The sequence below is a fragment of the Zootoca vivipara genome, chromosome Z2 (assembly GCF_965207765.1).
Source record: "Zootoca vivipara chromosome Z2, rZooViv2.hap1.1, whole genome shotgun sequence".
In the NCBI taxonomy this organism is placed as follows: Eukaryota; Metazoa; Chordata; class Lepidosauria; order Squamata; family Lacertidae; genus Zootoca; species Zootoca vivipara.
The window spans coordinates 11,194,920-11,207,238 of record NC_142585.1 but is presented as its reverse complement, the minus strand read 5'-3'; the positions used below and the strand labels follow the sequence as shown (position 1 = coordinate 11,207,238).

General features: G+C 47.8%; 1 protein-coding gene across 1 annotated transcript; it reads right to left on the bottom strand.

Annotated features, from left to right (window-relative positions):
• Positions 1 to 4,418: 4,418 nt before the first annotated feature.
• On the bottom strand, positions 4,419 to 12,091 carry ESX1 (ESX homeobox 1). Its single transcript, XM_060270579.1, has 5 exons — positions 11,989 to 12,091; positions 10,926 to 11,220; positions 8,244 to 8,289; positions 5,202 to 5,479; positions 4,419 to 4,467 (listed from the first exon to the last, which is right to left on the bottom strand). Exons 1-5 carry the CDS (start codon positions 12,089 to 12,091, stop codon positions 4,419 to 4,421), a joined length of 771 nt encoding a protein of 256 aa, XP_060126562.1.
• Positions 12,092 to 12,319: the final 228 nt, after the last annotated feature.

The window sequence follows — 12,319 nt, the reverse complement described above, 5'->3', positions numbered from 1 at the left end:
ACGGAATCCGCTGGGGGTTCGGGTGCTTTCATTGAAGCCAAAGCAGTTGTCCCAAGGGGGGTTAACCCACCCAAAAACCTATATTCATTGGGGAAGAAAGAGGAGGTCAATATCAATTACTTTAAGGGACAACATTTGATTCCTCCAGAAACAAAGGAAGACAGAAGGGCACCAGACAAAAGGTAGATTTGCTCCAAATCTCCTTTCTTTTAAGAGTGTTCCATCCTGCTTTGGCTGGGGTGGCTTATTATGAGCAAATAATTTGATATATATGCCAAACTCCAAAATCTGCAGTTAGGCAATACCTTTGTCACGATGAACCAAAGTGTCATGAAATAATGAGTAAGCTTTAGACTCTTTCATAGCTCCTTGTCAAGCAAGATGTTACTCATATTGAGGAGACAAGGAACAAAGTACTAAACTGTTGTGGCTGTTAGGCTCATTTCCAAGAGTGGAGTTTGCAGGCCAAGTTAAGTCCATGGTGCTACAGATGATGGGGATGATGATTTAATAAAAAGTTTATTTTAAAAGCTATCATAAACAGCGGTGGTGCCAGAAAAATAGGGGTTCATTGAAGAAACAAGGAACTTTTTTGTGTGTGGTTTGGGAGAAGTTTGTCTCACATGTTAGGAGTTTTGGAAAAGGAATAAAAAAAATTCCTTCAGTAGCACCTTAAAGACCAACTAAGTTTTTATTTTGGTATGAGCTTTCGTGTGCATGCACACTTCTTCAGATACACACGAAAGCTCATACCAAAATAAAAACTTAGATGGTCTTTAAGGTGCTACTGAAGGAATATTTTTATTCTGCTTCGACTCAGACCCACACGGCTACCTACCTGTAACTTGGAAAAGGAATAGCAGTGTATTTTACTCCAAAACTCCAGCTTTACATATGCTTACAGTATTTCTGAACCAAATCCTATTGGTTTTGATTTGAGTTAACTTTTCAGGTAGCAAGCTTTGAACTACAGCCTTATTTTAATTTCCAGTTTGTGACCAAGTTATAATTTGTATGAGGATAGTGTATTTTCTTTGAATAATCACATGGACCATAGTTGGGGGGGGGGAGTTACAGGTCTGGGAGTGTGCTTGGTTCCCTGCCCACCCCCACCCCCTCTGGTGCTCAGCAGATCAGTCGCATGCATGGTGCCTCATCTTCCTGGGCACCGATAGATACGCTGGCAATTGCGTGAACAGTAAAATGTAGGCAAGAGAGGGCCTGGTCTGGGTTGGGATTCTGGTGTGGGTAGTAATGAAATTTAACCCATTGCTTTCTGCTGTGATCCCAATCTGGACTGGGCTCCCTGAGCTACGCTATTTGCAAAAAAAACAACAAAAAACAAACCCCTTCAATTTGCGCTCTCTCTCTCTCTCTCTCTCTCTCTCTCTCTCTCTCTCTCTCTCTCTCTCTCTCTCTCTCTTTGTACAAATACCAGGGATAGAGGGGTGACTTCAACAGGGTAAGGAAGAGTTAAAGCCAAATATTCCCCATGCTATTCTCCCAGTCTGGATTTCCCCCATTCCTGGCATTTATTTCTGCCACTGTCTCTTCACCCAATCTCTCCCGTTTGGCTCCAATTTGCAGAGCCACCTAGTGGGAAAAGAGGCATGATGAACGGAATGAAAACTGCTCCTTCCCCTTGCTCCTGCCTAACATGGATCATTGGCTACGAGGGAACAGAAACAGCAGCAAATAGCCGATGTGAAGGAACAGCAGGGTGTGCATGTGAGGGGGGGGGGACGGGCTCTTTGAGCTGGTAGTGGCTCCTTGGCTGGGATGTGAGTCTTGGCTACTGCCCAGTGATGTTGATCCTTAGTGCCAGCCTGGCTTATTACTTCCTTGGGTACCAAGCCCACTTTTGTGTGCTCCGTGTCACTTGACTCCTTCCTCAAAAGAGCTTTTAACATTCTCCCATGGTGGGAACATACACGCGCACGCACATTTTTTTGATGGTGAAGTCCATTTCAATCTGATAGGGATTACTTCTGAGATATAGGATTACACTGTTAATTTTATGTCTTTTATTTGGAAAAAACTACTTTAAATACCTTTTTCTCTGTTAGAATATTTTATTGATGCTCTAAGGCAGGCATCCCCAAACTGCGGCCCTCCAGATGTTTTGGCCTACAACTCACATGATCCCTAGCTAACAGGACCAGTGGTCGTGGAAGATGGGAATTGTAGTCCAAAACATCTGGAGGGCCAAAGTTTGGGGATGCCTGCTCTAAGGATTATAGAATCTTTGCAGAAGCAGCTCAAAAACCACACTGCCGTTGTCTAAGGATGTCTGCTGTAAAAGGACCATCCAAAACAGTATTTTTTTATGTTGTTGTTAATCTCGGTTTGTTTCTATAACAATTAGTGTTATATATATTGTTGACATTATATATTACAGAAGTGCCAATTTCGGTCCCTGCTTTCCTCATGTTTGTCCTGACAGGAGTTCAGATCTGCTACCAATTTGTGATTGTAGATACTTGTACATCCTGTTTCGTAATGGCCATTGTACCACAGACAAATGAAACGAGTTAAAGGATACTACTCTAAGCTGTCTGGCATGATTGGCAAGTAAATAAATAAAATGACATGATGGGTTAGGCTCTTGATCAAAAGAATTTTTTTAAAAAAGGTTCAGGAAGCCAAATGGGGCTCTTTTTTTCAAAAGCACTGCTTTTCTCTACTGCATGGCAACCTGCTTTTGAAACAGGGTGGTTTGGAGGCAACCTTCAAGCTGTTCAAAGTTTTCCAGTGGACTAATACAAGTACCTCCACAAGTTTACACTGCTACCCTTTGGTGCTCCGCATAGCATAGGGCACCCAATTTTGAAGAACTTTGTTGCCTAAGATGGCAACTGGAGCCCATGAAAGCTTATGCCACAATAAATTTATTAGGTCTTTACGATGCTACAACACTCTTTGTTACTTATCTTTCTGGTTCGTATTTAGACTTATGGCATTATCTTGCTGGGTTTTTAATGTTTAACATTAGTTGTAAGTAGCTGAACTTCCTCCCTCCCTCCCTCCCTCCCTCCCTCCCGCCCGCCCGCCCGCCTGCCTGCCTGCTTTTTACTGAACTGATAACAATTCTCTTAAGAAACTGTTAAGAGAAACTGTTATTTCTAATGATGTACTTCTTATGGACATAGAAAACTGCCTTAGACAGAATAGGACCGTTGGTCCATCTAGCTCAGTTTTGCCTGCACTGAATTTCTCCAATGTTTCAGACAGGGAATCTTTACCAGCCCTACCTGGGGATTGCAAGGATTGAACCTGTGACCTTCTGCATGCATAACAGCCTGATCCTCTCAAGCAGAGGTTTTCAACCTTTTTGTGTCCACGGTTCCCTTGACCAACTACATTCTTTCTGCTTCATCCCTGAGGGGCTCAGGAGCCCAGTATGTCACCCCTTGCCTGCAGAGCTGGCAGCCTCCCTTGTAGAGTTTCCCCAGCCTCCTCTCCCCTCTCCTTGGGAGTCCTCCAGGCAACCGCTGCCGCCACCCCTGCCCCAGAGAGAGGTGCCTCCTCACACTGCCCCTCAGGGGCCTGGGAAGAGGATGCTTGCAGTCTTAGCGGCCAATAAAGACAGGCCAAAGGTGAACATGAGGCCAGCACCTTACCTTGGGAGGCAGAAGCGGCAGCAGCGGGTGCTGCCAGGCCTGCATGGTGGAAAGGCTCCCCTTCAGCACCAGGCACTCGGCTCCCAGGCAGGCCTTGCACACAGTAAGCACAAGAAAGGTCAGTGCAGTGCCTGCCTGCCCATACTCCCTCTTTTCTGTCCATTCCCCAACAGCAAAGGCTGGCGGACTGGCTGGGTAGCCCACTTGCTTGCTTACTCTGAGGCTGCCTCAGCAGCTCCTAGCAACCAGCACCCCCTGCCCAGCCCCAGAGGCATCATTTGCCTGGGGAGCTTATAGCCAGTGCTGCTGCAAAAAACAGCTGTGCAAGCCTTGGGAAGGCAGAGACAGTGGAAGGCATCAGAGTACCATACCTGCCAAGTCTCCCGCTGAAAAATGTGGGATCAGCAGTGGCACGGCCCCGGAAGTTGCATAGAAGCAACTTCTAAGGCCGCTCCGCCCATATGTGGGCACTGGAAATCGGGCAGAGCAGCACTGGAAGTCGCTTCTATGCATGCCCGGTGGCCATCTTGGTGGTGGCCGCATGGTGGTGGCCATCTTGGTGACGGCCGCCAACATGCGGCCACCACCAAGATGGCCACCGGGCATGTGTAGAAGCGACTTCCAGTGCCGCTCTGCCTGATTTCCGGTGCCCAGACATGGGCAGAGCAGTACCCAAAATGGAGGCTCCCTGGCAGGTAGGAAATCCGGGGGATTTCTGGGATTTTTCTCCATTCGGGAGAACAGCGGAAAACGGATTAAAATCCAGGGGTTTCCCATGAAAAACGGGATACTTGGCAGCTAAGCACAGTACCCATGATTATCATTCAAGGGCATATCTGCCAAGTTGCTGTCGGAGAAATAAGGGACAGGGCGGAAGTAGCAGACCGGAAGTAGCGCTGCCGCCATTTTGAAACTGGGCGGAGCATGCTCAGAAGTGACTTTTGGTGCTGCTTTGCCCAGTTCCAAAATGGCTGCTGCGCCAGAAGTCACACTGCAGCCATTTTGGAACTGGGCAGAGCAGCATCAAAAGTCGCTTCTGAGCATGCTCCGCCCAGTTCCAAAATGGCCGCTGCGCCAGAATAAACCGGGGAAAACAAAAAAATCTGTTTTTTTCAGCTAGGAACAGCTGGAAAAACAGGGATTTCCTGGGGAATACGGGAGACTTGGCAGCTATGTTCAAGGGACCCCAGGGCGCCATGGCACACTGCCTGAAAACCACTGCTGCAAGGAGTTTAAGACCAGCAAGGTTGCTTAGTCCTTAGAGCCTAGGACACAAATTTACATATGCTAATCTATACATATAGATGCAAATCTAGACTGACTTTGAAAAGGAAAGTATAAAAAATTATTATTGTCTTATCTGATATTAACAAAATAATTATTTTAAATGAGGGTAGAAGTGGGAGAACCAGGGCTCTATGCAAAAGACTCATTTGCAGCGCCTCTGCTTAAGACACAGCAAAGCCCACTGAAATCAGGAGACTTAAAAGCATGCCTCACTCTATGCAGGATCCGGCAGTCAGATGTGCACTCTCCCATTTTAATCTCAATATGCAACCTTCATATTGATTGGATTCTTACCTTCCAAACTGGGGGCTCATAACTGGATTCCGCAATACGGATGCCCAGGTGAGGCCAAAGGGAGTAAAGGCTGGTGGGCCTAAAGGTGGTGCCAAAGCTGGCATAGCCATGGGTGAGACTGGCACTGATCTCCACATGGAGTCAAGGAAAGGTGTTTGACTGAATGGCACGTCCAAGTACACACCCAAGGGATGTGTCAAGGCCAGGTTTGGCATGCTCCCTAAAATTTCAGTTTTCTCTCGTTTCCTCCACTTTGCCCTTCGATTTTGAAACCAAACCTTCAGAGAGAGAGAGAGAGAGAGAGAGAGAGAGAGAGAGAGAGAGAGAGAGAGAGAGAGAGAGAAATTTGCAGTGCATTAGCAACGGTTACCACTTCCATTTACACTTCCAATATTGTCCCATCATTATTATTGACTCAGTGCAATCCTTGAGATATCTGTTAAGAGGTAAGTCTCATTTGAGTCCAATGGGACTTGTTGCCAGGCAAGTGTGTACAGGATTGCAGCCTAAAGCCCAGGAATATTATAATGGACCAATGTTTTTCCATCCGTCACCAAGAGCGGTGACCCACTTTTTATTTCCTGTTCTTGCCATTTCCTGTCAAGGCCAGAGATGGGGAACCTGTTGCCCTCCAGATGTTGCTGGACTCCAACTTCCATCAGCCCCAGCCAGAAAATGATTAGGGATGATAGGAACTGGAGTCCAAGAACATTTGGAGGTTTCTTGTCCTTGCTCTAGAGCAATCCCCCTTTTTCTTACCTTCTGTTCCCTGAAGACTGGAATAATGCCAGCGATGAAAGCCATGTTAGGGCTGCGTACATGCCATACAGTTGAATCACATTCAGACCACACAGCTTCCTCTCTACCCCAAAGAATCCAAGGAACTGCCTATGAATGCTGTTAATGCAAATGCACCACTATCTGGGAATCAATAACAAAACCAGAGCCCATGACCCCAGGAGCAGAGAAACATGTACACATGGAAAAGATGTGAAGGTCAGGGCAGAGACAAAGCACAGGTGAATGGCTTGGGGGTTGTTATTATTTATTTAGTGTCACTGATGAATATTGTTGCACCTCTAACTAGAGGAAAGAGGGCAATCCAGTCAGATGGGTGGGGTATTATTCTTATTCTTATTCATATCCCCATAAGCCATGCTATCGAAAGAACTGGCAGTAAAGGAGAACCTTCAGTAGACAGGAAATCGTAATCATAATGATATAATAGTAGGTTTGCCATATCCCTCAAAGTGAATATCCAGACAGAGTCGTTGAGGTTTTTTGGGGTGGGGTGGGGAGGAAGACATCTTATTTGGGAACATCCTCCCATTTGGGAGCTTTTCTTTGATTTTAATTTAAAAAAGAAAAAAAAGGGGGGGGGAGCTCAACTTGCCATACAACCTGGGCAATTTTCAGCATTTTTCAGAAATTCCCAGACTAATAATAATAATAATAATAATAATAATAATAATAATAATAATTCTCCCTGACAGGGACTCAAGGAGGATTTCATAGAAATATAAAGGTAAAGGGACCCCTGACCGTTAGGTCCAGTCGTGACCGACTCTGGGGTTGCGCGCTCATCTCACATTATTGGCCGAGGGAGCCGGCCTACAGCTTCCAGGTCATGTGGCCAGCATGACAAAGCCGCTTCTGGCAAACCAGAGCAGCACATGGAAACACCGTTTACCTTCCCGCAGTAGCGGTTCCTATTTATCTACTTGCACTTTGATGTGCTTTCGAACTGCTAGGTTGGCAGGAGCTGGGACCAAGCAACGGGAGCTCACCCTGTCACAGGGATTCGAACCGCCGACCTTCTGATCGGCAAGCCCTAGGCTCAGTGGTTTAGCCCACAGCGCCACCTGGGTCCCTTGTCATAGAAATATGGGAACCCCTAAAAACAGAGAAATAAGAGAAAGTTCAATTTAAAGTCATCAAGATTTGGCTTCAGTTGGGTTTGGGTTTTAACCAAAAAAGGTCAGTTTTGAAGTGTATTAAATCTAAATCAGGGATGGGGTATTTCAGGCCTGGGGGGCTGAATGTGGCCCTCAACACCCTGTGTCAACACCCTGTGACTGGCCCTCATAACTATTTCCAGGTCACAGCTTCTCCTTGGCTGCATACCGGTACTCCCTCTGCAAGTTATTCTCAGAGTGCTTTAGCAATCAATCTCTGTTCCCAGTGAACTCTGGGAATTGTAGCTCTGTGAGGGGAATTGGGGTGTTCTAGGAATTCTCAGCACACCTTTGACAAACTACAGCTCCCAGGATTCTTTGGGGGAAGCCATGACGGTTTATAGGGGTAGGATACCACTTGAAGTGAACAGAGAAGATGGGGCCTTAGTTGAACTAACAACAACTTTTCTGTAACGGAGTCACTGATGTGTCAGCAAAGGAGAAAGGAGGTAGGGGGAATGGGGGGCTGAGCATGCGCCAATGCTGTGATGAGGGATTGAGGTAAGCAGTGCTATTTTTCTAGAAAAAGAGGTGCCAGAACTCGCCATGAATTTGTTCTCTTATAATGGCAATGGCACGCAGTTCTGGTGAGTTCCGGCTGGGAAAAAAAAAACCCTGGAGGTGAGGCTGGTTTGTACCTGTGAGACATTTCTACAGTTCCCACCCATATTCCATTCTGAAAACAAGCAAAAGAGTAGTAACATCCAGATTTGGAATAGTGATTGGTTCACTTTTCTATTTCTCACATTCGGAGTCAGACATTGATTTACCTAGCACTATAAAATATGGATATGTAATAAGGTAAAAGGTAAAGGACCCCTGGATGGTTAAGTCCAGTCAAAGGCGACTATGGGGTTGCAGCACTCATCTCGCTTTCAGGCCGAGGGAGCCGGCGTTTGTCCACAGACAGCTTTCTGGGTGATGTGGCCAGCAGGACTAAACCGCTTCTGGCACAACGGGATACTGTGACGAGTGCCAGAGCGCACACAGAAACATAATAACAATAAATTTATTATTTGTATCCTCCCCACCTGATTGGGTTGCCCCAGCCACTCTGGGAGGCTTACCTGAAGTAGCTGTATCTTACCTGAACTCTGGCTTCATTAAGGCCCAGCCTCGCTGCAAGTTCCTCCCTGCCAATGGAGAAGCAAACGCATTTTGAACACGATTATTGCAGCATTCCGTATACAGTGCTACCAGTGGGCCTGCTTTATATGAGGGAAATGTCTCAGCCCCAAGGAGCTTACAATCTACAGTATAGTCCAGGCATCCCCAAACTGCGGCCCTCCAGGTGTTTTGGCCTACAACTCCCATCATCCCTAGCTAACAGGACCAGTGGTCGGGGAAGATGGGAATTGTAGTCCAAAACATCTGGAGGGCCGAAGTTTGGGGATGCCTGGTATAGTTCAACACGGGAACAACCGAGGGAAGGGATACAGGTGGAGGAAGGCATTTAAAGCACATCAGATCCCCCTCAAGAATCCTAAGAAGCATAGTTTGCTAAGGGTGCTGGGAACTGCAGCTCTGTGAGGGTTAAACTACGGTTCCCCGGATTCTTTTGGAGTTGTTTTATGTAAGGTGTGTACATGACTACAAGATCTGCTAAAGCAGAGGCTGGAGTTTCATCACGACTGGAATTGTATAGTGAGGGGCAAGGGCCATTGCTCTGTGGTAGACCATCTGCAGATGGTGCCTGGTTCGATCCCTCACTAGGGAAAGTAAAGATCCTTGCCTAAAATCACTACCAGTCAGAGATGACAAAACTGACCAAGATGGACCAATGGGCTGACTCACATAATAATAACAGCAGCAACAACAATAATCATTTTATTTATACACTGCCCATTGGGCTGGGTTGCCGCAGCCACTCCGGGCAGCTTCCAATACATATAAAATAATAACAAAACATCAAAAATCCAAAGATTCCCAACACAGGGCTGCCTTCAAGTGTCTTTTAAAAGTTGTATAGTTCTTTATCTGATGGGAGGGCATCCACAGTGTGCCACTACCGAGAAGGCCGTCTGCCTGGTTCCCTGTAACTTCACTTCTTGCAGTGAGGGAACTGCCAGAAGGCCCTCAGAGCTTGACTTCATTGTCTGGGCTGAATAACAGGGGGTGGAGATACTCCTTCAGATATACAGGGCCAAGGCTGTTTATGGCTTTAAAGGTCAACACTTTGAATTGTGCTCGGAAATATACTGGGAGCCAGTGAAGATCCTTTAGGACTGGTGTTATATGGTTCCGGCGGCCACTCCCAGTCACCGGCCTAACTGCCGCTTTCTGGATTAATTGTAGTTTCCAGGTCACCTTCATAGGTAGTCCCATGTAAGGTGTGTTGCAGTAGTCCAAGCGGGAGATAACAAGAGCATGCACCACTCATCCCCCAATATCACTTTCTGGACACAGCCAAGGAGGATGGAACAGAATCACTGCATAACAGTACCCCCCAGCTCCCAACTCCTCTAGATGGTCCAGAAGGATACCATGGTCAATAGTATCAAAAGCTGCTGAGAAATCCAGCAGAACCAGGAAACAGCTTCCACCAGGCTAGGTGTCTCCAGGAGAACATCTACCACCAGGCTAGGTGTCTCCAGGAGAACATCTACCACATCCTGAAGCAGCTTGGGCAGGGAAACATGCACTCAGAAAACTGTGTCTCCCCAGTAGGATGCCTGGTGCAAGCTAAAGACTTCCTAAAAATCACTGCTGTGTGTAAGAGAAACCTGAGGATCGCTGTGAATTTTTTTGGGCGGGTTGGCTCCCTTTGAAAATATTGGGGGGGGGCATCGTCTGCCCCTCCCCCACCCCCAGATGGCACCCCTAGTTGTGCTTTATATAATTGTTTGTTTCATTGCCAGTTTTAGTTATGGATTTTTAAGGCCACAGTGTTTGCATCCTTGTGTCTGGATAGGCTCACCTAAATGTTTTAAGCAGGTGCTGAAAGAAAAAGCATACAGCAAAGGCAACTGCCTGCCTGACATCAATAGACAGGGAGTTCCAAAGTGTAGGTGCTACCACACTAAAATACCAGTTTGTTACAGGTGTAATGGTTGGCTGGCTTGCCCCTGATAAGCAATTGCTGAACAAGGTACACTGTGAGATGAAGTGGAGAGCAACAGGGAGGCATTAGCAAGATGAGCTTGGGATCATATGATGCAATAAACAACCTTGACATATAAAACATAGGAAGTTGCCCTGTACCAGGCTGGACTATTTATCCATCTCGCCTACTATTCTTGGCTCTAACCAGTTCTAACTGGTATCCCCATCACATGCTCGCTAAATCCTTTTACCTGGAAATGCCAGGAATTGAACCTGGAACCTTTGCATTTTCACAACAATTTCTTTTGGTACAGTTTTTATTTTTATTTTTTTAAATGGATCTTCTCTGTAGGTACCTGTATAGATATAGGCATTATTAATTATTATTATTATTATTATTTTGTTTGCATCCCCTCTCGACTAGGCACCCTGTGCAGAGGAACTGCCCACACTGCCCTAAATCCGGGGCTGCCCCAGCATCTCCGAGTAGGAGATGGGAACGTCCAGACTGAAACCCTGGCCAGAGACTGTTAGTGTTGACAATATTGACCCCAAAGCCAGATTTAGAGCAGACTCACAGCATACTTTTGAAGCAGGTGGCTCTCCTCCCCCAATCTTGGGCACTTTCGTTTAAGGATGAAACTACAGTTCCAACGCGGTATTTAGACGGATAGTGCAGATGGGGCCACACCTGTCCTTCCCGCTACCGAAAGCGCACCTAACCTACCTGGTGAACACATCTGGGTAGTGAGACTTGAGGAAGGCGCGCTCCAGTTCCTCCAGCTGGTAGTTGCTGAAGGTTGTCCGGTAGCGGCGCTGCTTCCTCTTCGGCTGCGCGGGCCCAGGAGCCTCGACGGCGTTGCCTGCTGCGTTCTGCGCCGGGATGTTTGGATCGCCGCTCCCTCCAGCTTCCTCTTCTCCCTTCCCCTTGTCCGCGCCGCTCCTCACCGGGAGTTCTGGTGGCATTTTTTCCGCCATCAGATGGGCCTGGGGTGGGTTCGGCGGCTGGACGGGGTCTCCCGCTTGCAGAAGTAAGGAGGGGAAAAGGATAATTTTTGTAAGTGGAGGGGGAGAGGCGAGGGAAGAAATCGCGTCCGTGCCTGCCCTTGGAGAGTCAATAACGAGAGTGAAACGGGCGTCAGGATCGCCTCCTGGAAAAGCGCGCGCCGCCACCCACACCCCTGCCGTAGCTCTGTTTACTTGGAAGTAAAGCCTCGTGGAGTTCCGCGGGATAGGAGAAAGGCTAGTTAACACCCACGGCAAATAGGCCAGTAAAGTAAAATTTAGGCTTGGAACTAAAAGTGATGTACGCCAGTCAGGGCAGGATATAGTACAGTTTTGGTGTGTTTTAAGTTTGCGCAAACCCCGACAGCACCGAATAAAGTAAGGCTGAAGTCTCACTTGCGTTTACGTAAGGTATGGGGGACGCGGGGGTAAAGTCCTGCTTTGATGGAGTTACTTGGCTGCAAAGATATTTAGGATTTGCGTTTAGGGCTGCGGCAGCGGCGATAACGGCTGAGCCTAGACAGGTGCAGGTGGAGATGAGCGAATAGTTTTTGCCCCCCCCCCCCCGAATCCTAGCAACCTTCCCACCCTGGAGTTCTCTGCCGGCAACGCTGGACAGAAAACCACACACACCCCGACTCAGTCCTCCTGGGCCCAGTGGCATTCCTGGGGTCTCCCTAAAACCCCTCTTCTCCACCTTGATGGACGGGGCGAGTTGGAAGAAGGGCGCCCCCTCACTAATCCCCCCCGGTACCGTATCGTTTTCCTCCTTTCCCGTCGCTCACCGTGGTGTCCCGCGTCGGGGCTCTGGCTGTCCAGGATGCTGTCGATGAAGTAAGAGGTGAGCAAGTGCAGGGCGGGGGCAGCGGGGGAGCTAGCGTTCTCCATAGCTACTACAGTAGCCGCCCAGCGCACGGCGCCGAGTTTTATTGGAGCGGACAGCGCCCCTATTAGATTTCATGGGCGGGCCTGGCAATGACCCTGGGCAGGTACTTGGCATCTGAGGGGGGTGGGGTGCGAGGCGTCCCCTGGGAAGAAGAACGCGAGCAGCAACCGCTTCCGGATAATGTAGCATCCCGCCCGAGGTGCAGTCTACCAGCCAGATTAGTTGAGTTG

Excerpts from the sequence above, each read along its gene's own strand:
- ESX1 (XM_060270579.1), bottom strand. The coding sequence starts at position 12,091 with ATGGAGAACGCTAGCTCCCCCGCTGCCCCCGCCCTGCACTTGCTCACC. Across the intron at positions 11,221-11,988 it reads CCCCGACGCGGGACACCACG|CGGGAGACCCCGTCCAGCCG; the intron begins GTGAGCGACGGG and ends TACTTCTGCAAG. Across the intron at positions 8,290-10,925 it reads TACCCAGATGTGTTCACCAG|GGAGGAACTTGCAGCGAGGC; the intron begins GTAGGTTAGGTG and ends CTCCATTGGCAG.